The following is a 21,938-nucleotide window of genomic DNA, read 5'->3' as shown; positions in this document are numbered from 1 at the left end:
GTAACAATGTCAAGCGTGACTTCAGGCTCGGCCTTTGCTATCTCAAACTCCACTCTCTCACTTTCTGTTGAGGGACGGCATATCTCAGGTTCTACTACCTCGCTGCCCGATGTGACTGTAACCTCAGCTGTTGCAATCTCATCTTGCTTTGTGTCCCTTTCTGGTGTAAAACAAACTTCATTGATTTTTATCACTGTCTGCGTTCTTGACTGACCCTCAGTGACATCAGAATCTGATTTGGGAAGGTCTACTTGGAGCATATCTCTGTCTGCCATGGCATCTACATCTACAACTTCTATCACAGATTCAGTTAGCTCTGTATCGAAGGCAACTGTTGCCTCAGTCTTTGGAATCTCAGCTTGCAGTCTGCCTTCATCTGCTGTCAGTTCTGCCTCTAATGTTGATACCTCAGATGGCATTGACTCTCTGTCAGCTGTCACCTCTGTCTCTGTCTTAGGTGTCTCCAAGCTTATAATTTCAGGGGCAGGTTTAACTTCTACGTTAGTGCTATGAATCTCATATTGGACACTGGCACTAAGAGGTTTAAAGTCAGACTCTGTGCTGAATATCTCTGATTGCTCTCTTTCACTGAATGATGTTACATCGGCTTTAATATCTGGGCTCAAAGATGGCTGCCTCTCCCTGTCCAATTCTCCCAATGAAATAACATCTTGTGATTTTGATTTCACTCGCCGGCGACCCGTTTTCACTTTGACTTCAGTTGTTCTTTTAGTAGATTCTATTCTTTTACTCCCTGACACCACATCAGCCTTGGGACTTGGAATGTCTGATAGCAGGGTTTCTCTTTCCGGTGTAACATCCGTGTCAGTCTCTGATTTTTCAGGTGTCACTCTATCACTATCTGATGAGAGATCAATCTTGACCTTTAGCTGCTCAGTTTGCAGTCCGTCTGTGTCTGGTCTGAGATCTGGCTCGATCTTTACAATACTAGGTTTCAGTGTAACAATGTCAAGCGTGACTTCAGGCTCGGCCTTTGCTATCTCAAACTCCACTCTCTCACTTTCTGTTGAGGGACGGCATATCTCAGGCTCTACTACCTCGCTGCCCGATGTGACTGTAACCTCAGCTGTTGCAATCTCATCTTGCTTTGTGTCCCTTTCTGGTGTAAAACAAACTTCACTGATTTTTATCACTGTCTGCGTTCTTGACTGACCCTCAGTGACATCAGAATCTGATTTGGGAAGGTCTACTTGGAGCATATCTCTGTCTGCCATGGCATCTACATCTACAACTTCTATCACAGATTCAGTTAGCTCTGTATCAAAGGCAACTGTTTCCTCAGTCCTTGGAATCTCAGCTTGCAGTCTGCCTTCATCTGCTGTCAGTTCTGCCTCTAATGTTGATACCTCAGATGGCATTGACTCTCTGTCAGCTGTCACCTCTGTCTCTGTCTTAGGTGTCTCCAAGCTTATAATTTCAGGGGCAGGTTTAACTTCTACTTTAGTACTATGAATCTCATATTGGACACTGGCACTAAGAGGTTTAAAGTCAGACTCTGTGCTGAATATCTCTGATTGCTCTCTTTCACTGAATGATGTTGCATCGGCTTTAATATCTGGGCTCAAAGATGGCTGCCTCTCCCTGTCCAATTCTCCCAATGAAATAACATCTTGTGATTTTGATTTCACTCGCCGGCGACCCGTTTTCACTTTGACTTCAGTTGTTCTTTTAGTAGATTCTATTCTTTTACTCCCTGACACCACATCAGCCTTGGGACTTGGAATGTCTGATAGCAGGGTTTCTCTTTCCGGTGTAACATCCGTGTCAGTCTCTGATTTTTCAGGTGTCACTCTATCACTATCTGATGAGAGATCAATCTTGACCTTTAGCTGCTCAGTTTGCAGTCCGTCTGTGTCTGGTCTGAGATCTGGCTCGATCTTTGCAATAATAGGTTTCAGTGTAACAATGTCAAGCGTGACTTCAGGCTCGGCCTTTGCTATCTCAAACTCCACTCTCTCACTTTCTGTTGAGGGACGGCATATCTCAGGCTCTACTACCTCGCTGCCCGATGTGACTGTAACCTCAGCTGTTGCAATCTCATCTTGCTTTGTGTCCCTTTCTGGTGTAAAACAAACTTCACTGATTTTTATCACTGTCTGCGTTCTTGACTGACCCTCAGTGACATCAGAATCTGATTTGGGAAGGTCTACTTGGAGCATATCTCTGTCTGCCATGGCATCTACATCTACAACTTCTATCACAGATTCAGTTAGCTCTGTATCAAAGGCAACTGTTTCCTCAGTCTTTGGAATCTCAGCTTGCAGTCTGCCTTCATCTGCTGTCAGTTCTGCCTCTAATGTTGATACCTCAGATGGCATTGACTCTCTGTCAGCTGTCACCTCTGTCTCTGTCTTAGGTGTCTCCAAGCTTATAATTTCAGGGGCAGGTTTAACTTCTACTTTAGTACTATGAATCTCATATTGGACACTGGCACTAAGAGGTTTAAAGTCAGACTCTGTGCTGAATATCTCTGATTGCTCTCTTTCACTTAATGATGTTACATCGGCTTTAATATCTGGGCTCAAAGATGGCTGCCTCTCCCTGTCCAATTCTCCCAATGAAATAACATCTTGTGATTTTGATTTCACTCGCCGGCAACCCGTTTTCACTTTGACTTCAGTTGTTCTTTTAGTAGATTCTATTCTTTTACTCCCTGACACCACATCAGCCTTGGGACTTGTAATGTCTGATAGCAGGGTTTCTCTCTCCGGTGTAACATCCGTGTCAGTCTCTGATTTTTCAGGTGTCACTCTATCACTATCTGATGAGAGATCAATCTTGACCTTTAGCTGCTCAGTTTGCAGTCCGTCTGTGTCTGGTCTGAGATCTGGCTCGATCTTTGCAATAATAGGTTTCAGTGTAACAATGTCAAGCGTGACTTCAGGCTCGGCCTTTGCTATCTCAAACTCCACTCTCTCACTTTCTGTTGAGGGACGGCATATCTCAGGCTCTACTACCTCGCTGCCCGATGTGACTGTAACCTCAGCTGTTGCAATCTCATCTTGCTTTGTGTCCCTTTCTGGTGTAAAACAAACTTCACTGATTTTTATCACTGTCTGCGTTCTTGACTGACCCTCAGTGACATCAGAATCTGATTTGGGAAGGTCTACTTGGAGCATATCTCTGTCTGCCATGGCATCTACATCTACAACTTCTATCACAGATTCAGTTAGCTCTGTATCAAAGGCAACTGTTTCCTCAGTCCTTGGAATCTCAGCTTGCAGTCTGCCTTCATCTGCTGTCAGTTCTGCCTCTAATGTTGATACCTCAGATGGCATTGACTCTCTGTCAGCTGTCACCTCTGTCTCTGTCTTAGGTGTCTCCAAGCTTATAATTTCAGGGGCAGGTTTAACTTCTACTTTAGTACTATGAATCTCATATTGGACACTGGCACTAAGAGGTTTAAAGTCAGACTCTGTGCTGAATATCTCTGATTGCTCTCTTTCACTGAATGATGTTACATCGGCTTTAATATCTGGGCTCAAAGATGGCTGCCTCTCCCTGTCCAATTCTCCCAATGAAATAACATCTTGTGATTTTGATTTCACTCGCCGGCGACCCGTTTTCACTTTGACTTCAGTTTTTCTTTTAGTAGATTCTATTCTTTTACTCCCTGACACCACATCAGCCTTGGGACTTGGAATGTCTGATAGCAGGGTTTCTCTTTCCGGTGTAACATCAGTGTCAATCTCTGATTTTTCAGGTGTCACTCTATCACTATCTGATGAGAGATCAATCTTGACCTTTAGCTGCTCAGTTTGCAGTCCGTCTGTGTCTGGTCTGAGATCTGGCTCGATCTTTACAATACTAGGTTTTAGTGTAACAATGTCAAGCGTGACTTCAGGTTCGGCCTTTGCTATCTCAAACTCCACTCTCTCACTTTCTGTTGAGGGACGGCATATCTCAGGCTCTACTACCTCGCTGCCCGATGTGACTGTAACCTCAGCTGTTGCAATCTCATCTTGCATTGTGTCCATTTGCGGTGTAAAATAAACTTCACTGATTTTTATCACTGTCTGCGTTCTTGACTGACCCTCAGTGACATCAGAATCTGATTTGGGAAGGTCTACTTGGAGCATATCTCTGTCTGCCATGGCATCTACATCTACAACTTCTATCACAGATTCAGTTAGCTCTGTATCAAAGGCAACTGTTTCCTCAGTCCTTGGAATCTCAGCTTGCAGTCTGCCTTCATCTGCTGTCAGTTCTGCCTCTAATGTTGATACCTCAGATGGCATTGACTCTCTGTCAGCTGTCACCTCTGTCTCTGTCTTAGGTGTCTCCAAGCTTATAATTTCAGGGGCAGGTTTAACTTCTACTTTAGTACTATGAATCTCATATTGGACACTGGCACTAAGAGGTTTAAAGTCAGACTCTGTGCTGAATATCTCTGATTGCTCTCTTTCACTGAATGATGTTACATCGGCTTTAATATCTGGGCTCAAAGATGGCTGCCTCTCCCTGTCCAATTCTCCCAATGAAATAACATCTTGTGATTTTGATTTCACTCGCAGGCGACCCGTTTTCACTTTGACTTCAGTTGTTCTTTTAGTAGATTCTATTCTTTTACTCCCTGACACCACATCAGCCTTGGGACTTGTAATGTCTGATAGCAGGGTTTCTCTCTCCGGTGTAACATCCGTGTCAGTCTCTGATTTTTCAGGTGTCACTCTATCACTATCTGATGAGAGATCAATCTTGACCTTTAGCTGCTCAGTTTGCAGTCCGTCTGTGTCTGGTCTGAGATCTGGCTCGATCTTTGCAATACTAGGTTTCAGTGTAACAATGTCAAGTGTGACTTCAAGCTCGGCCTTTGCTATCTCAAACTCCACTCTCTCACTTTCTGTTGAGGGATGGCATATCTCAGGCTCTACTACCTCGCTGCCCGATGTGACTGTAACCTCAGCTGTTGCAATCTCATCTTGCTTTGTGTCCCTTTCTGGTGTAAAACAAACTTCACTGATTTTTATCACTGTCTGCGTTCTTGACTGACTCTCAGTGACATCAGAGTCTGATTTAGGAAGGTCTACTTGGAGCATATCTCTGTCTGCCATGGCATCTACATCTACAACTTCTATCACAGATTCAGTTAGCTCTGTATCGAAGGCAACTGTTGCCTCAGTCTTTGGAATCTCAGCTTGCAGTCTGCCTTCATCTGCTGTCAGTTCTGCCTCTAATGTTGATACCTCAGATGGCATTGACTCTCTGTCAGCTGTCACCTCTGTCTCTGTCTTAGGTGTCTGCAAGCTTATAATTTCAGGGGCAGGTTTAACTTCTACGTTAGTGCTATGAATCTCATATTGGACACTGGCACTAAGAGGTTTAAAGTCAGACTCTGTGCTGAATATCTCTGATTGCTCTCTTTCACTGAATGATGTTACATCGGCTTTAATATCTGGGCTCAAAGATGGCTGCCTCTCCCTGTCCAATTCTCCCAATGAAATAACATCTTGTGATTTTGATTTCACTCGCCGGCGACCCGTTTTCACTTTGACTTCAGTTGTTCTTTTAGTAGATTCTATTCTTTTACTCCCTGACACCACATCAGCCTTGGGACTTGGAATGTCTGATAGCAGGGTTTCTCTCTCCGGTGTAACATCCGTGTCAGTCTCTGATTTTTCAGGTGTCACTCTATCACTATCTGATGAGAGATCAATCTTGACCTTTAGCTGCTCAGTTTGCAGTCCGTCTGTGTCTGGTCTGAGATCTGGCTCGATCTTTGCAATACTAGGTTTCAGTGTAACAATGTCAAGTGTGACTTCAAGCTCGGCCTTTGCTATCTCAAACTCCACTCTCTCACTTTCTGTTGAGGGACGGCATATCTCAGGCTCTACTACCTCGCTGCCCGATGTGACTGTAACCTCAGCTGTTGCAATCTCATCTTGCATTGTGTCCATTTGCGGTGTAAAATAAACTTCACTGATTTTTATCACTGTCTGCGTTCTTGACTGACCCTCAGTGACATCAGAATCTGATTTGGGAAGGTCTACTTGGAGCATATCTCTGTCTGCCATGGCATCTACATCTACAACTTCTATCACAGATTCAGTTAGCTCTGTATCAAAGGCAACTGTTTCCTCAGTCCTTGGAATCTCAGCTTGCAGTCTGCCTTCATCTGCTGTCAGTTCTGCCTCTAATGTTGATACCTCAGATGGCATTGACTCTCTGTCAGCTGTCACCTCTGTCTCTGTCTTAGGTGTCTCCAAGCTTATAATTTCAGGGGCAGGTTTAACTTCTACTTTAGTACTATGAATCTCATATTGGACACTGGCACTAAGAGGTTTAAAGTCAGACTCTGTGCTGAATATCTCTGATTGCTCTCTTTCACTGAATGATGTTACATCGGCTTTAATATCTGGGCTCAAAGATGGCTGCCTCTCCCTGTCCAATTCTCCCAATGAAATAACATCTTGTGATTTTGATTTCACTCGCAGGCGACCCGTTTTCACTTTGACTTCAGTTGTTCTTTTAGTAGATTCTATTCTTTTACTCCCTGACACCACATCAGCCTTGGGACTTGTAATGTCTGATAGCAGGGTTTCTCTCTCCGGTGTAACATCCGTGTCAGTCTCTGATTTTTCAGGTGTCACTCTATCACTATCTGATGAGAGATCAATCTTGACCTTTAGCTGCTCAGTTTGCAGTCCGTCTGTGTCTGGTCTGAGATCTGGCTCGATCTTTGCAATACTAGGTTTCAGTGTAACAATGTCAAGTGTGACTTCAAGCTCGGCCTTTGCTATCTCAAACTCCACTCTCTCACTTTCTGTTGAGGGATGGCATATCTCAGGCTCTACTACCTCGCTGCCCGATGTGACTGTAACCTCAGCTGTTGCAATCTCATCTTGCTTTGTGTCCCTTTCTGGTGTAAAACAAACTTCACTGATTTTTATCACTGTCTGCGTTCTTGACTGACTCTCAGTGACATCAGAGTCTGATTTAGGAAGGTCTACTTGGAGCATATCTCTGTCTGCCATGGCATCTACATCTACAACTTCTATCACAGATTCAGTTAGCTCTGTATCGAAGGCAACTGTTGCCTCAGTCTTTGGAATCTCAGCTTGCAGTCTGCCTTCATCTGCTGTCAGTTCTGCCTCTAATGTTGATACCTCAGATGGCATTGACTCTCTGTCAGCTGTCACCTCTGTCTCTGTCTTAGGTGTCTGCAAGCTTATAATTTCAGGGGCAGGTTTAACTTCTACGTTAGTGCTATGAATCTCATATTGGACACTGGCACTAAGAGGTTTAAAGTCAGACTCTGTGCTGAATATCTCTGATTGCTCTCTTTCACTGAATGATGTTACATCGGCTTTAATATCTGGGCTCAAAGATGGCTGCCTCTCCCTGTCCAATTCTCCCAATGAAATAACATCTTGTGATTTTGATTTCACTCGCCGGCGACCCGTTTTCACTTTGACTTCAGTTGTTCTTTTAGTAGATTCTATTCTTTTACTCCCTGACACCACATCAGCCTTGGGACTTGGAATGTCTGATAGCAGGGTTTCTCTCTCCGGTGTAACATCCGTGTCAGTCTCTGATTTTTCAGGTGTCACTCTATCACTATCTGATGAGAGATCAATCTTGACCTTTAGCTGCTCAGTTTGCAGTCCGTCTGTGTCTGGTCTGAGATCTGGCTCGATCTTTGCAATACTAGGTTTCAGTGTAACAATGTCAAGTGTGACTTCAAGCTCGGCCTTTGCTATCTCAAACTCCACTCTCTCACTTTCTGTTGAGGGACGGCATATCTCAGGCTCTACTACCTCGCTGCCCGATGTGACTGTAACCTCAGCTGTTGCAATCTCATCTTGCATTGTGTCCATTTGCGGTGTAAAATAAACTTCACTGATTTTTATCACTGTCTGCGTTCTTGACTGACCCTCAGTGACATCAGAATCTGATTTGGGAAGGTCTACTTGGAGCATATCTCTGTCTGCCATGGCATCTACATCTACAAATTCTATCACAGATTCGGTTAGCTCTGTATCAAAGGCAACTGTTTCCTCAGTCCTTGGAATCTCAGCTTGCAGTCTGCCTTCATCTGCTGTCAGTTCTGCCTCTAATGTTGATACCTCAGATGGCATTGACTCTCTGTCAGCTGTCACCTCTGTCTCTGTCTTAGGTGTCTCCAAGCTTATAATTTCAGGGGCAGGTTTAACTTCTACTTTAGTACTATGAATCTCATATTGGACACTGGCACTAAGAGGTTTAAAGTCAGACTCTGTGCTGAATATCTCTGATTGCTCTCTTTCACTGAATGATGTTACATCGGCTTTAATATCTGGGCTCAAAGATGGCTGCCTCTCCCTGTCCAATTCTCCCAATGAAATAACATCTTGTGATTTTGATTTCACTCGCAGGCGACCCGTTTTCACTTTGACTTCAGTTGTTCTTTTAGTAGATTCTATTCTTTTACTCCCTGACACCACATCAGCCTTGGGACTTGTAATGTCTGATAGCAGGGTTTCTCTCTCCGGTGTAACATCCGTGTCAGTCTCTGATTTTTCAGGTGTCACTCTATCACTATCTGATGAGAGATCAATCTTGACCTTTAGCTGCTCAGTTTGCAGTCCGTCTGTGTCTGGTCTGAGATCTGGCTCGATCTTTGCAATACTAGGTTTCAGTGTAACAATGTCAAGTGTGACTTCAAGCTCGGCCTTTGCTATCTCAAACTCCACTCTCTCACTTTCTGTTGAGGGATGGCATATCTCAGGCTCTACTACCTCGCTGCCCGATGTGACTGTAACCTCAGCTGTTGCAATCTCATCTTGCTTTGTGTCCCTTTCTGGTGTAAAACAAACTTCACTGATTTTTATCACTGTCTGCGTTCTTGACTGACTCTCAGTGACATCAGAGTCTGATTTAGGAAGGTCTACTTGGAGCATATCTCTGTCTGCCATGGCATCTACATCTACAACTTCTATCACAGATTCAGTTAGCTCTGTATCGAAGGCAACTGTTGCCTCAGTCTTTGGAATCTCAGCTTGCAGTCTGCCTTCATCTGCTGTCAGTTCTGCCTCTAATGTTGATATCTCAGATGGCATTGACTCTCTGTCAGCTGTCACCTCTGTCTCTGTCTTAGGTGTCTGCAAGCTTATAATTTCAGGGGCAGGTTTAACTTCTACGTTAGTGCTATGAATCTCATATTGGACACTGGCACTAAGAGGTTTAAAGTCAGACTCTGTGCTGAATATCTCTGATTGCTCTCTTTCACTGAATGATGTTACATCGGCTTTAATATCTGGGCTCAAAGATGGCTGCCTCTCCCTGTCCAATTCTCCCAATGAAATAACATCTTGTGATTTTGATTTCACTCGCCGGCGACCCGTTTTCACTTTGACTTCAGTTGTTCTTTTAGTAGATTCTATTCTTTTACTCCCTGACACCACATCAGCCTTGGGACTTGTAATGTCTGATAGCAGGGTTTCTCTCTCCGGTGTAACATCCGTGTCAGTCTCTGATTTTTCAGGTGTCACTCTATCACTATCTGATGAGAGATCAATCTTGACCTTTAGCTGCTCAGTTTGCAGTCCGTCTGTGTCTGGTCTGAGATCTGGCTCGATCTTTGCAATACTAGGTTTCAGTGTAACAATGTCAAGTGTGACTTCAAGCTCGGCCTTTGCTATCTCAAACTCCACTCTCTCACTTTCTGTTGAGGGACGGCATATCTCAGGCTCTACTACCTCGCTGCCCGATGTGACTGTAACCTCAGCTGTTGCAATCTCATCTTGCTTTGTGTCCCTTTCTGGTGTAAAACAAACTTCACTGATTTTTATCACTGTCTGCGTTCTTGACTGACCCTCAGTGACATCAGAGTCTGATTTAGGAAGGTCTACTTGGAGCATATCTCTGTCTGCCATGGCATCTACATCTACAACTTCTATCACAGATTCAGTTAGCTCTGTATCAAAGGCAACTGTTGCCTCAGTCTTTGGAATCTCAGCTTGCAGTCTGCCTTCATCTGCTGTCAGTTCTGCCTCTAATGTTGATACCTCAGATGGCATTGACTCTCTGTCAGCTGTCACCTCTGTCTCTGTCTTAGGTGTCTCCAAGCTTATAATTTCAGGGGCAGGTTTAACTTCTACTTTAGTACTATGACTCTCATATTGGACACTGGCACTAAGAGGTTTAAAGTCAGACTCTGTGCTGAATATCTCTGATTGCTCTCTTTCACTGAATGATGTTACATCGGCTTTAATATCTGGGCTCAAAGATGGCTGCCTCTCCCTGTCCAATTCTCCCAATGAAATAACATCTTGTGATTTTGATTTCACTCGCCGGCGACCCGTTTTCACTTTGACTTCAGTTGTTCTTTTAGTAGATTCTATTCTTTTACTCCCTGACACCACATCAGCCTTGGGACTTGGAATGTCTGATAGCAGGGTTTCTCTCTCCGGTGTAACATCCGTGTCAGTCTCTGATTTTTCAGGTGTCACTCTATCACTATCTGATGAGAGATCAATCTTGACCTTTAGCTGCTCAGTTTGCAGTCTGTCTGTGTCTGGTCTGAGATCTGGCTCGATCTTTGCAATACTAGGTTTCAGTGTAACAATGTCAAGTGTGACTTCAGGCTCGGCCTTTGCTATCTCAAACTCCACTCTCTCACTTTCTGTTGAGGGACGGCATATCTCAGGCTCTACTACCTCGCTGCCCGATGTGACTGTAACCTCAGCTGTTGCAATCTCATCTTGCTTTGTGTCCCTTTCTGGTGTAAAACAAACTTCACTGATTTTTATCACTGTCTGCGTTCTTGACTGACCCTCAGTGACATCAGAGTCTGATTTAGGAAGGTCTACTTGGAGCATATCTCTGTCTGCCATGGCATCTACATCTACAACTTCTATCACAGATTCAGTTAGCTCTGTATCGAAGGCAATTGTTGATTCAGTTTTAGGAATCTCAGCTTGCAGTCTGCCTTCATCTGCTGTCAGTTCTGCCTCTAATGTTGATATCTCAGATTGTGTTGTCTTTCTCTCTCCTGTCAACTCACATTCCCTATGTGCAATTTTAGCTTGCAGTGCTCCTCCCTCAAGTGTCACGTCTTTCATTGTCCCTTTTGTCACAGATTGCCATGTCCCTCTTTCTTGTGCTGTGTTTGTCTTACATTTCCGCTCCTCTGAGTCCGCAACCTTTTCATTTGATCCCAGTTTTGCCTCCTTCTTTCCAGTCCCAGTCGTAATTTTATCTTTCCCATATTGTATTTTTTCTCCTTTTGTATCGTGATCATCAGATTCAGCCTTAAACTGCTGCATCTCTCTGCACAACATTTGTTCCACATCGTAACTTATTTCTTTTGACTCACGTCTCTCCACGGACGGCAAACAGCCCGCCTCCGTTTTGGATATTGCAGACTGCAGTCTACCTTGTTCTGATGTGACGTCAGCCTCTTTGGTTTGCGCACCGCTCAGCCTTTCACTTTCACACCATACCTCCACCTTGTCAAAGCTGTTGTCTGTCTCACGATTCGTCAGACGTTTCTTTCCAGTGAAGCCCGGACCCTGTCTTCCTGAAAGGGATGCAGCTTCCCCTTCGTTTTCCGCAGGTGGTGCCTAAAACAGCAACACATATTTATGATTACGAGTATAATCCCTGGATCATCATCCTTTTTCGTTCACATAACCTAATTTTGTTCCTTTCCTATCTGCTTGACTGGAACACTGGAAGACTATTTTCCAGAACGAGTGGAAAGCCTGCCAGAATTTTAGTTATGTGTACCAGCCAATGACAGTGTTCAGCATCATTCTTATAAAACACTAAATGGAGCAGCAGCTCGCGGTCCGGTTGTTGACTAACCTGCTCACTGGAGGTGCAGACAGCCCGTGCCAACTGCTTCTGCTTCAGGGCCGCAGTCTGCTGGGAGACCTGCAGGGCACACGGGCGTTATTTAAGCTTCCTTCATTTAAAAGACAGTTAGATCTGCTACGAGGGCAGCCCCTTAAACTGCATTTTCTACACTCTCCCTCCTCACTGGCTGACACAGTCTACGCTCTCCCTCCTCACTGGCTGACACAGTCTACGCTCTCCCTCTTCACTGGCTGACACAGTCTATGCTCTCCCTCCTCACTGGCTGACACAGTCTATGCTCTCCCTCCTCACTGGCTGACACAGTCTACGCTCTCCCTCTTCACTGGCTGACACAGCCTACTCTCTCCCTCCTCATTGGCTGACACAGCCTCCGCTCTCACACCTGGCTGACATAGTACTAACACTCATCACTATTTCTTACAGTGGACTCTCAAACATGGTGAGATGCATTGTCACACACATGTGGGGACTTATGAGGACTTGTGGGGACTTAAGGGGACCCTGCCCCCCAATCCCATCCCCCCAGCCAAGCAATGGAAGGTCATCAACATGACTCACAAACAGTTGTCCCTTTGTTGCATCATGGGAGTCTTGGAGATGCAGGTGAAATGTCTGATCTGATGAGAGATACAGGCGATAATTAGTACAGGTATAAGGCTATTCATCCTTCATTTCTGTGGGTCACATGACAATGCATCATACCTAGAACTGCCCTTCTAAATGATTTCAGACAGGTATGACATAGATAAGGTATAAAGTGCTTGGGGCGACCGTGGCTTAGGCCTTCTCAGGATGCGGTGTCCAGTGGCTGGGATTTCTGCAGCGCTGAAACTGTACATGCAGTAGATCTATATTCCTCTATAATATCTATATTCCTAAGTAAGATCTATATTTCTGAGTAATATCTATATTCCTGAGTTTTCTATGTCGTCCCGAATGAATAATAGTTTCCTTTAGCGCCACTCAGGCGATCTGAGTGTCATCAGCCCTGGCATTTGCATTCCATTGCCCCTAAAATGGGCTCCAAGTTCTCCTACATAAAGATCCTATTCCCAGACTAATCCTGTGTCGTATATTTATGTTTGCTGTCTCAATCTGCCAAGGTGTCTTACGGCAAAATTAATATTAGGAATCCTCCCTTAAAAGGAAAAAAAAAAAAACGCAAAACCTCATAGCTTGTAAAAATAACATCTCTGAAGATGTGATGCAGACTGTTTGGAGCAGAAAACCATCCAGAATAATGGAATCCTTGCTTTGAATCTCGCCTCCTTATCAGAGGACATTGGCGCCGGCTGTCTTACCTTTGGCTGTTTCGAGAAGACCTCCCTGTACCTGCTCCCTCTTCTGACCAATCAGCTCGTGGGCGGCACAAGCGCGGTCACTGAGCTGGAGTCCTTCGGCTTTCGTTCTGCTTCTCGGAGCATGAGAGAGAGTGGTGCTGGCTCTGAGGAGGGCCTCCTGCAGAGGGACATCAGTCCGCCCGTCCGGCACCTGCAGCAGTGAGCAGACAGGAATCAGCCTGGCGCCACTATGGTGGCCCCACTGCAGAGATGCAGTCACACTTTGCCATGGTACCAATATATAAAGCGAAATTTCAATTTCACACAATTTCAAAATCACCAAATAACAAATCTTAACATAAAGGGAACATATTTTGCAATTTATTTTTCTTATTTCTTATTATTTTCTTTTTTTCTTATTATTAAAGTGCTTTTTAGGCTACATAAGTCAGGCAGAATGACTTAGATCCGTGCTCAAATAGTGATTTCATTTCAGTCACTCATTGTATTTGCTACTTGCAAATATGTAGTTTATGGCAGTGGATCCATGTATAACCAGACTGAATAAATGTGGCGTGCTGATCCGTCCTCCTACTCATTTAATCTGTATAAACTTACAGTATGACTCGCTGCCATATGGTATGTGTGCGTTAAATTATTAGCTCATGTTCAGGAATCCGAATCGGTCTCAGTCTTTATATCGCGACTGTAAGTTCCGCTAACCCGCAACTTAAAACATGACACACCGTAACCGTGGCTACTGGTGCCACTGCACATGCCATTTTTTTATCGATTTTTTTATCCATTAATGTGTCAGTGCATGTTCTGACCAGCCATGCTCTCTGCCTTCCCTCCCACATGTCCACATGGTGCCCGGGGGGGGCGGGGGGGGGGGGGGTGCACAGGCTGGTGTGGAGAACTGACACACTGAGGGACTTGGGCTTTGCCCTTGAGCAGAGTTTATACCTTGCTTTGAGTGAACAGGCCCACTCTTCATTTTTCAATAATGTTGACATATTATTAACATCTTAATGTTGTAATGTATCACAACACACCCATGTAAAGCACCTTGGGGCATTTCTGTCATGAAAGGTGCTATATAAAAATAAACTGAACTGAAATTCTATCTACAGTGGCTGGCAGAAGCTTAGAATTACAAATGATTACAAAGATTTGCTGACAAATAATTGGTTATGACTTGAACGCTGAAAATGTACAGTGACAGTAAATCATGTCCAATAAAAATACTGGCAAGAAGAATATGTGTATGAGTGATTAGTCATTCAGGGTAATTTGATCATTTTAAGGGAGGGTTCAATAACTTTTGTATACTGCTTTGGAGTAACACTATTGCTTTGCACAACTGCAAGTTAATGTGCAGTTAATGTGCAATTTACATGTTTAATTTGCAGCCTTAACTTGGCAAATAATTTTAATTTCTTTGATATTTACAGGCTTAACTATAAAATACAAATGTGTAGTAGGTAGATGCCAGACATGGTTCTCAGAAACTCACAGGCTAAACAGAGCACTGTGCCTCCCGGGACAGAGCGTTTGTGATATGGTGCATGTACCTGGGCCTGGGGGGGCATCTGGGGGGGCATCTGGGGGGGCACGCGGAGCACGCGCAGAGAAGACAGCACTGGGAGAGAGGGACACTCTGCCGGCCCGAAGGCTACACTCTGCAGGGCATCGCAGCTAGAGGTGAAGAGCTCCTTCACCTGCATCATCCTCTTCCTCAGCTGGGTCTCCAGCACCTGAGGGCAGAGCCAGAGTCACAGTGGCAGATTCAGGGTCATTTCTATAGAAGATATTATGTATTTGGGCTGGTTTTCTCATACCCCATTGTGCACTCCAAGAGATCAGAAACATACAGGTGAGGGCAGAGCTTACAGGACAGAGCGCAATTAGGGTTAAGGGCCATGTTCAAGGAACGAGTGGTGACGCGATTACCCTGCTGGCCATGAGATTCGAACCCATGACCTTCCAGATGCAGGCACACATCTCCAACCTGCTGAGCTATATACCCCTTTGAATCTGGAAGGGGCGCTCACCTCCCCTTAATGTCAGTGTTCTCACATGCCAATGGGTGATTTGTCACACTCACCTTTCCCATGTCGCCTGCTCTCACCGCCGTCAGGCTCCACACTAACCCACCCCCACATGCAATAATTCACACGTTCACTCCACTGCCACGCACTCTCACCTGCAGCTCTAGGGGCATCTCTGAGCTCTGCAGGAGCTGCATTATCTCAAAGGATCTCCTGTGGAGGTGCTCGAGCTTCTCCTCCTGGACCTGGATTTCCACCTTAAAGGGGCAGCAGAGAGGAAAGCACCGAGAAAGGCTGTCAACTATTCTCACACCTAAACAAAAAGAATCACCTTAACTTTCCTAGAACACCATTCAGCAGGCAAAAACGCATCATGCCCTACCGGACACAAGAGCTGCTCTTCTGGGTTAAAATTCGAGAAATTCAAGAAATCAGTGATAATACTGCTCAAATCCAATTCATAAAGGGTAAAGTTCATAGATAATCAGAATACTTGATAGGCTGCATTGATAGAGAGGACAAGAGAGGACAGGAGAGGACAGGAGGACCGGAGAGGACCGGACAGGAGAGGACAGGACAGGAGAGGACAGGAGGACCGGAGAGGACAGGAGGACCGGAGAGGACAGGACAGGACAGGAGAGGACAGGACAGGACAGGACAGGAGAGGACAGGACAGGACAGGACAGGACAGGAGGACCGGAGAGGACTGGACAGAAGAGGACAGGAGGACTGGAGAGGACCGGACAGAAGAGGACAGGAGGACCGGACAGGAGAGGACAGGAGGACCGGACAGGAGAGGACAGGAGGACCGGAGAGGACTGGACAGAAGAGGACAGGAGGACCGGAGAGGACCGGACAGAAGAGGACAGGAGGACCGGAGAGGACCGGACAGGAGAGGACAGGAGGACCGGAGAGGACCGGACAGAAGAGGACAGGAGGACCGGACAGGAGAGGACAGGAGGTCCGGAGAGGACCGGACAGGAGAGGACAGGAGGACCGTAGAGGACCGGACAGAAGAGGACAGGAGGACCGGACAGGAGAGGACAGATCTTATAAGTATTATATTTGTGGCATACTTGCTGCCCGTGTCCCATTTCCCTTTAGATAATGAGTATTAAACATGAGAGAGTGTGAGACGAGACATAGTTAGATACAGTGTTGTTTAAATAATGGAATAATGGCACATGTACGATAATTGGCCATTACATGCATATCCACAGTGCCCCAATCAAATAAGAGACGTAGATGGACAGGCAGCCAGTCACCAGAGGTGAGACACTCACCAGCAGGGCGGCGACCTCCTGCTGGCTCCACAAGCGGCTCCCGCCGGTGAACGCGGCCAACTGACTCTCGGTCCAGCCATGCACTTCCCCGCCCAGCTCCTGCAGCTTCTCCCACAGCACCAGCCCCGTCTGCAGGCTGTCCAAGTGGACGTCCGTCTTCTCCGTCACCTGAGTGACGGGACAGAATAACCGACGACACTTAACCATCGCCTGAGCCACAGAACCAAGTGTCTGGGTCGTCAGAACACCAGCATACACAGGCAGCAGGGTCTCTTTAAGGTCCACCTCAACAAAAGGATCGTGGGAAAAAGCCAACGATGCCTCCCCATAGCGCCACAGGAGACCCTGTCAGAGCATGAACTCAACGCACTATAGTTATGAGATACTCACTTCACACCCAGATGCATCAGTTTGGACCGATTTCCTTACAGAACTGTAGCCATGTCACACTCTGAAGGTTATTCCATGGAGCTACAAGCTAAGCCCCAGTTTTCTTTAACCGACAGGAGGCCAAGGAATACCTTATACTGGGAGAAACTGATGGAGCAGCAGAAACTGAGCATGGAAGCCAGTGGACCAGGTGACCTCCGCGCTTACAAACGCCTGTCGGAAACACTGTGCCCAGAGCTGACAGCCAGGATCAGGCCCCAAACTCACATCCAGCCAGCGGTCCACCAGCGTGTCTGCCTCAGCCTCGAAGGGCGCCTCCGTGCATGCTGGGATCGTCCGCAGCTGAGACTGCAGCTGTCTGCACAGCCCCCGTAACTCCTGGACGCCATCGCCAAGGCCACTCAGTGTCTGCTGCATCCCCTGGACCTGAGTAAGTGCAAACGGTCAGTCACACGAGGCCGCACGCCTTCATCCAGACAGTCATACATCAGCATGATGAATACAACGTGATGAAAAACCTGCCCATCTGCTTTAGGCAGATTTGTCATTCAGACTGATCTGCATATTAATTACACTGCTATTGCATTTAATTATACTGTTATATAAGAGGCCTGGTTAAAATAAACAAGGAAACACTGCCGTCCTTACACGTGCGGGACCTTATGCTTAGGAACTCGTAATGCAGCGGATGCCCCCTAGTGGAGTTGTCTGAGATAAGCTGCAGTGCTGCATGCGTGTGGTTGTGTTTCCGGGACACCATACCCTGGCTATGCAGCGGTGCAGGTTCTCCTTGCCCATGTAGGACGCACGCTCGCTCACAGCCTGCTCGGCTCTCTGCAGGGCACCATCAAGCCGACTGCGACAGCTCTGGAATTTCTTCATCAGCTGAGTAAGTGTCTGACAGTGGACTTTGCTGTGGAGGATACAGTGGACATCGCAGTGAGCTGCAGGACATGGCAGTGAGCTGCAGGACAGTGCAGATTCCCAGGCTACTTCCCAGTCTCTCATCAAAGTTATTAGATACCGCTGGACATTTACTGGAACTATTCTGGTTAAATCTAACCTAATATCAAGGATCAAAGGTCCTACAGCCCTTCCTGGAGTACCTGAAATAATCTTTTTATATCCTTTGTCCACATGTCCAGTTCCCAGACTATCAAACCACCCACTATATTCCCCCAAGGCATCCAATGGCCCCCGTTAGCCCAGTTAATCCTTCCACCCCAGCCGCCTGGCTCACTGGTCAGCCACAGTTCGGTGTGCCTCCTTCCACTGCTTCTCCAGCTCCTCGACTGCACTGCCCCCCTCTTCAGGGCTCAGCTGCGCAAACATGTCCTGCAGGCTGTGGATATCTTGCCGGTGCTTAGCCAGTTGGGTTTCCAGGTTGGTCAATGCACGCATCCTGCCAACCGGGGGCAGAGTGAGGTACAGCGGGACAAATGGATATCATTTACATGCATCTTTTTTTTTTTACATATTTAGTAGATGCTACTATCCAAGGTAAGCAGGACATTATAAACATACATGTGGTTGAGCAGGGGGCCAGTAATAAGGGCCGCTAGGTTTCCAATGAATGAGCAAGTATGAGCAAGCTACTCATAAAATCAGAACCTGATAATACAATTCAAGGTCCAAAAGTCCAATATAAGAACATTCAGGGAGCGAGAAGAGGCATCAGGTTAGTCTTCGATGTCAAATAAAAACCAGAGTTGCGAAGCTAAACTGTGATGTCAGAGAGGGGCGAGGCCCGCCGGCCGAGTCACAGCTACGTTCACATTGTCAGGCTTTAACATCATATCAGACCCAAACATCTGCTTACTCACACACCTCTGCTGCACGGCAGGCAGGGTGAGCTCTGTCAGAGGCTCCCTCCCCGCTGCTTCCTGGATGTCCAACAGCATCCCCTGTAGGGCCGTCTTCCTGGGCTGCAGAGCATGGGAATCCCGCTCCCCTTGGAAGCCACGCAGCTCCTGGGCGGAGTGAGCGTCGGCCTCCTCCAGCTTCTGCACCATGGCCACTACCAGCTCCTCGCAGGACAGCGGCACCCCGTTCTGGGCCAGCGACACCCGAGCCCCCTTAAGGGCGCAGTCCACCTCCGACGCCTCGTCCCCGATGCCGCGCACACTCTGGCGGACCCCCGCCAGCCGAGAGCGACATTCATGGGGCGACACCGCACCCTGTGCCTCCAGGACCTGCCACTCTGAGCTCTGCAGGGACTGGAGAAAGTGGTGCAGGGCCTGGCCGGCTAAATCCACCTGGCCCAGCTGCCCTCTCATTCGGCCCAGTCTCTGCCTGCACTCCTCAGACAAGTGGCTTAGGGCTTGCCGGTCAGTCGGGTCCAGCTGGCCCAGAACCGGGCCCTCCTCATTGTCCAGGTTCAGCAGGCGGTCCATCTGGCGCTGAATATTTTCCTCTAGTTCCTTTTCAGGGTTTCAAAAGAGTCTCGATAAGGAAACCCGGCAGCGAGAAGTTTATCAGCAACCCACAGAATTCTGACTGCTAGAAATTTGACATCAAATGTGGTCAATATTATTAAATGCTGGGTGCATCCTTAGTAGGGGTGTATGGGTACATGGTATATTAGCGCACTGTTCTGTACAGCCCCAGCGGCTCATTACACGTGAACCACGGTATTACGATATGTCTGTTACGTTCCTTTACATTTTGGCGTGAATATAAGACCATGTTTTTCCCCAAAAGGATGGATCTAAAAAACTTGTTTTCAAGGGCTAGAATTTAAATGCTATTATACAACAGCAGATACCATAAATTAAATGCCGTCTTACTAAAGGTGGCCGCAGATTTCAAACGTAATTGACGTCGTTTCAGCAAAATGTAATATGAGCGATAATCCCACTGGCTGGCGACAACTGGCTGGCAGTGTGATACCCGGTGGCTTTACACCACACAGCATTTAAAGATAATACGTGTATTTGTCTTAATCAGAATTGTCATTACTATGTAATGTGTGCATTTTATTAGCATGTAACCATTATGTAAACTGCTGGTTTCCTTGTCTGTGACGTCGTGACATAGCAGGGGGCAGCTAATCCAGTGCCCAGCTAATCCAGTGCCCAGGGGCGGTACCTTGCTTGGGGTACCTCAGCGCTGCCTTGTTGGTTGGGGATTCGAACCTGCAATCTTTCAATTACAAGTGCGCTTCCCTAACCATTAAGCCACCACTGCCCACAAGAGGCTGCACTGTTTCACTTGTAAAAGAGCATCATCTTCTTCATTAAATTGACTTGAAGTCACTCGGCACGTTTTTTTTTATCCCCTTTATATGGGGTTTATAAGGACATTCTGATCTCTCTCGGCTTGTGGAGTTTGTAACAATGATTATCTATTTACGCTCACTGTGCTGAGATTGCCTGTGGCTACTCTTTAACAAAGATATGCTTAACTTCATACATATTCTTGTCAAATAAAATGATCAAATTTAATTTTAATGTTTTTCTCTCCTTGATTTCATGTAGTAGAGACATAAGCTAGGCCTAGTTATTCTTGTTGCCATTTTTCTGAACGGTCAGTAGTTATATAGAAAAATAAAGAGTTAATCCAACGGAGATCTGTTGTGTTTATTTTCTGCTCCCGAGGACCCAGAACCATGACACACACCGCACTGTGGGAGAACTGTACCATCACAGCCCTAATCCTTATTCGGGCAGCAACAGACGGGTAATTACCTGCCTGATATGGGACATATTTCACCAGTAATGATAATAACTAAGAGTGGAGTGCTTTGCAGGGTATTCCTGATGGTACCTTAATCTCCTTCTGTAGGTCCATCCAGGTGAAAGAGGACGTTTCCCAGGGTTCCCCCACGAAGACGTCCAGTCGCTCAGAGATCAGGGCCATCTGCTTTTCCGTGGGCTCCATCAGCCCGGCAGCCAAGCTCAGTGACTCCGTCCTGGACGGCAACGGGCAGATCCCAGTGGGGAGTAAGCTTTCTCTATCTGACTATAGCTACCCAAAGCCAGGCCGACATGCTCTGCAGGCAGAATGAGGATAGGACTCCCCCTGCTGGTTGGTATAAAGACTGACACCTGACAGTGCCTGATAATCCCTCCCATCAATGGCATTTGCTGGCTGTCGTACCTCCTCTGGATTCTGATCTGCTGTCCTCTCCACTGCTGAATCGGCTCAGTCCAATTCTCCTCCACACTGTACATTGCAGTATTAAGCTGGGAGCACTGGGCGGACTGGAGTTCATACTCGAACCACAGGGCCTCTGTGTTCTGTTTTAGAACCTGCAGTGAAAGTGAAGTGTTCAGAACGTCTGAGGTGACACACAGAGAAGCATTATGTTACGGGTCTTCACTTCAATGAATCCAATTCAGTAGGCAACTGTTAAAAACAAACAAGGAAAAAAAACTTACTAAAATAAATCCAGTAAGAAAAAATAATGAAATCACAAGCAAAGTCTTAAGGCAGATGTCAGATAAAGGAATTAAGGAATTAACATGAGGATTAAGGAATTAACATGAGGATTCCTTAAAGAAACACATGAGAGCACTTCTAGTGACGTCGTTAAACGTACTGTGGCACCAGTAAAGGGGTGCAACCATCTTTATGTTACTTTGTTTCCTTTTGTTGGAAGTGAGTGAAAAGGCATTTCACTGCACAGATGTGCAGTGCATATTTGTATACAGTGTATATATGTGCATGTGACCAATGAAACTTGAAAACCACATTAATCACCTTAATGAACCGTATTTCCCCAGCAGAGTTAAAGGTCACTGGATGATAACCATGCTCTAACGCAGGCAGTTTGAGTTCATGCGAAGTAAACACATTTTTGTTTTTAAACAGTTTTAATAGTTTAAAATCAAACAGACTTCAAATTGGAGAACAAATTATATTTTATTTTACATATCTCGTTATGCACTGGCGGAGAAAGCATACAGATTCCCATTGTACATGGATGAATCATCCGATAAATTTATCCAGGAGAAACAGGAGTAAAGCAGAAAGGGCCGACGATGCACCTGTAGCTCGAGAAGGAGACTCTGCAGGTCGGCGCTGGTCACAGGGCTGCTGAGGAACAGACCTCGAAGCCTCTGGTCATTGAAGTCCAGCTGGGCCTGGAAGGAGCTCCTGGAGCTTTGGTACCT

At 46.2% G+C, this 21,938-nt stretch overlaps 1 protein-coding gene across 1 annotated transcript in view; it reads right to left on the bottom strand.

Annotated features, from left to right (window-relative positions):
- Positions 1 to 9,487: 9,487 nt before the first annotated feature.
- syne2a (spectrin repeat containing, nuclear envelope 2a) overlaps positions 9,488 to 21,938 on the bottom strand; it is a 44,604-nt gene continuing 32,153 nt past the window's right edge. The window contains exons 31-45 of the mRNA XM_048986294.1: positions 21,813 to 21,936; positions 20,923 to 21,074; positions 20,590 to 20,734; positions 18,652 to 19,244; positions 18,065 to 18,226; positions 17,587 to 17,737; positions 17,092 to 17,250; positions 16,435 to 16,602; positions 15,307 to 15,408; positions 14,675 to 14,857; positions 13,122 to 13,311; positions 12,379 to 12,437; positions 11,809 to 11,877; positions 10,041 to 11,564; positions 9,488 to 9,502 (exon numbers count right to left, since the gene is read on the bottom strand). Of these exons, the coding sequence (XP_048842251.1) occupies positions 9,488 to 9,502; positions 10,041 to 11,564; positions 11,809 to 11,877; positions 12,379 to 12,437; positions 13,122 to 13,311; positions 14,675 to 14,857; positions 15,307 to 15,408; positions 16,435 to 16,602; positions 17,092 to 17,250; positions 17,587 to 17,737; positions 18,065 to 18,226; positions 18,652 to 19,244; positions 20,590 to 20,734; positions 20,923 to 21,074; positions 21,813 to 21,936 (3,796 nt within the window). The remainder of the gene's footprint in view (positions 9,503 to 10,040; positions 11,565 to 11,808; positions 11,878 to 12,378; positions 12,438 to 13,121; positions 13,312 to 14,674; positions 14,858 to 15,306; positions 15,409 to 16,434; positions 16,603 to 17,091; positions 17,251 to 17,586; positions 17,738 to 18,064; positions 18,227 to 18,651; positions 19,245 to 20,589; positions 20,735 to 20,922; positions 21,075 to 21,812; positions 21,937 to 21,938) is intronic.

Source organism: Brienomyrus brachyistius, chromosome 19 (genome assembly GCF_023856365.1).
Source record: "Brienomyrus brachyistius isolate T26 chromosome 19, BBRACH_0.4, whole genome shotgun sequence".
NCBI classification, from domain to species: domain Eukaryota; kingdom Metazoa; phylum Chordata; class Actinopteri; order Osteoglossiformes; family Mormyridae; genus Brienomyrus; species Brienomyrus brachyistius.
The sequence above is the reverse complement of the archived record's forward strand: the minus strand, read 5'-3'. Positions and strand labels throughout refer to the sequence as shown.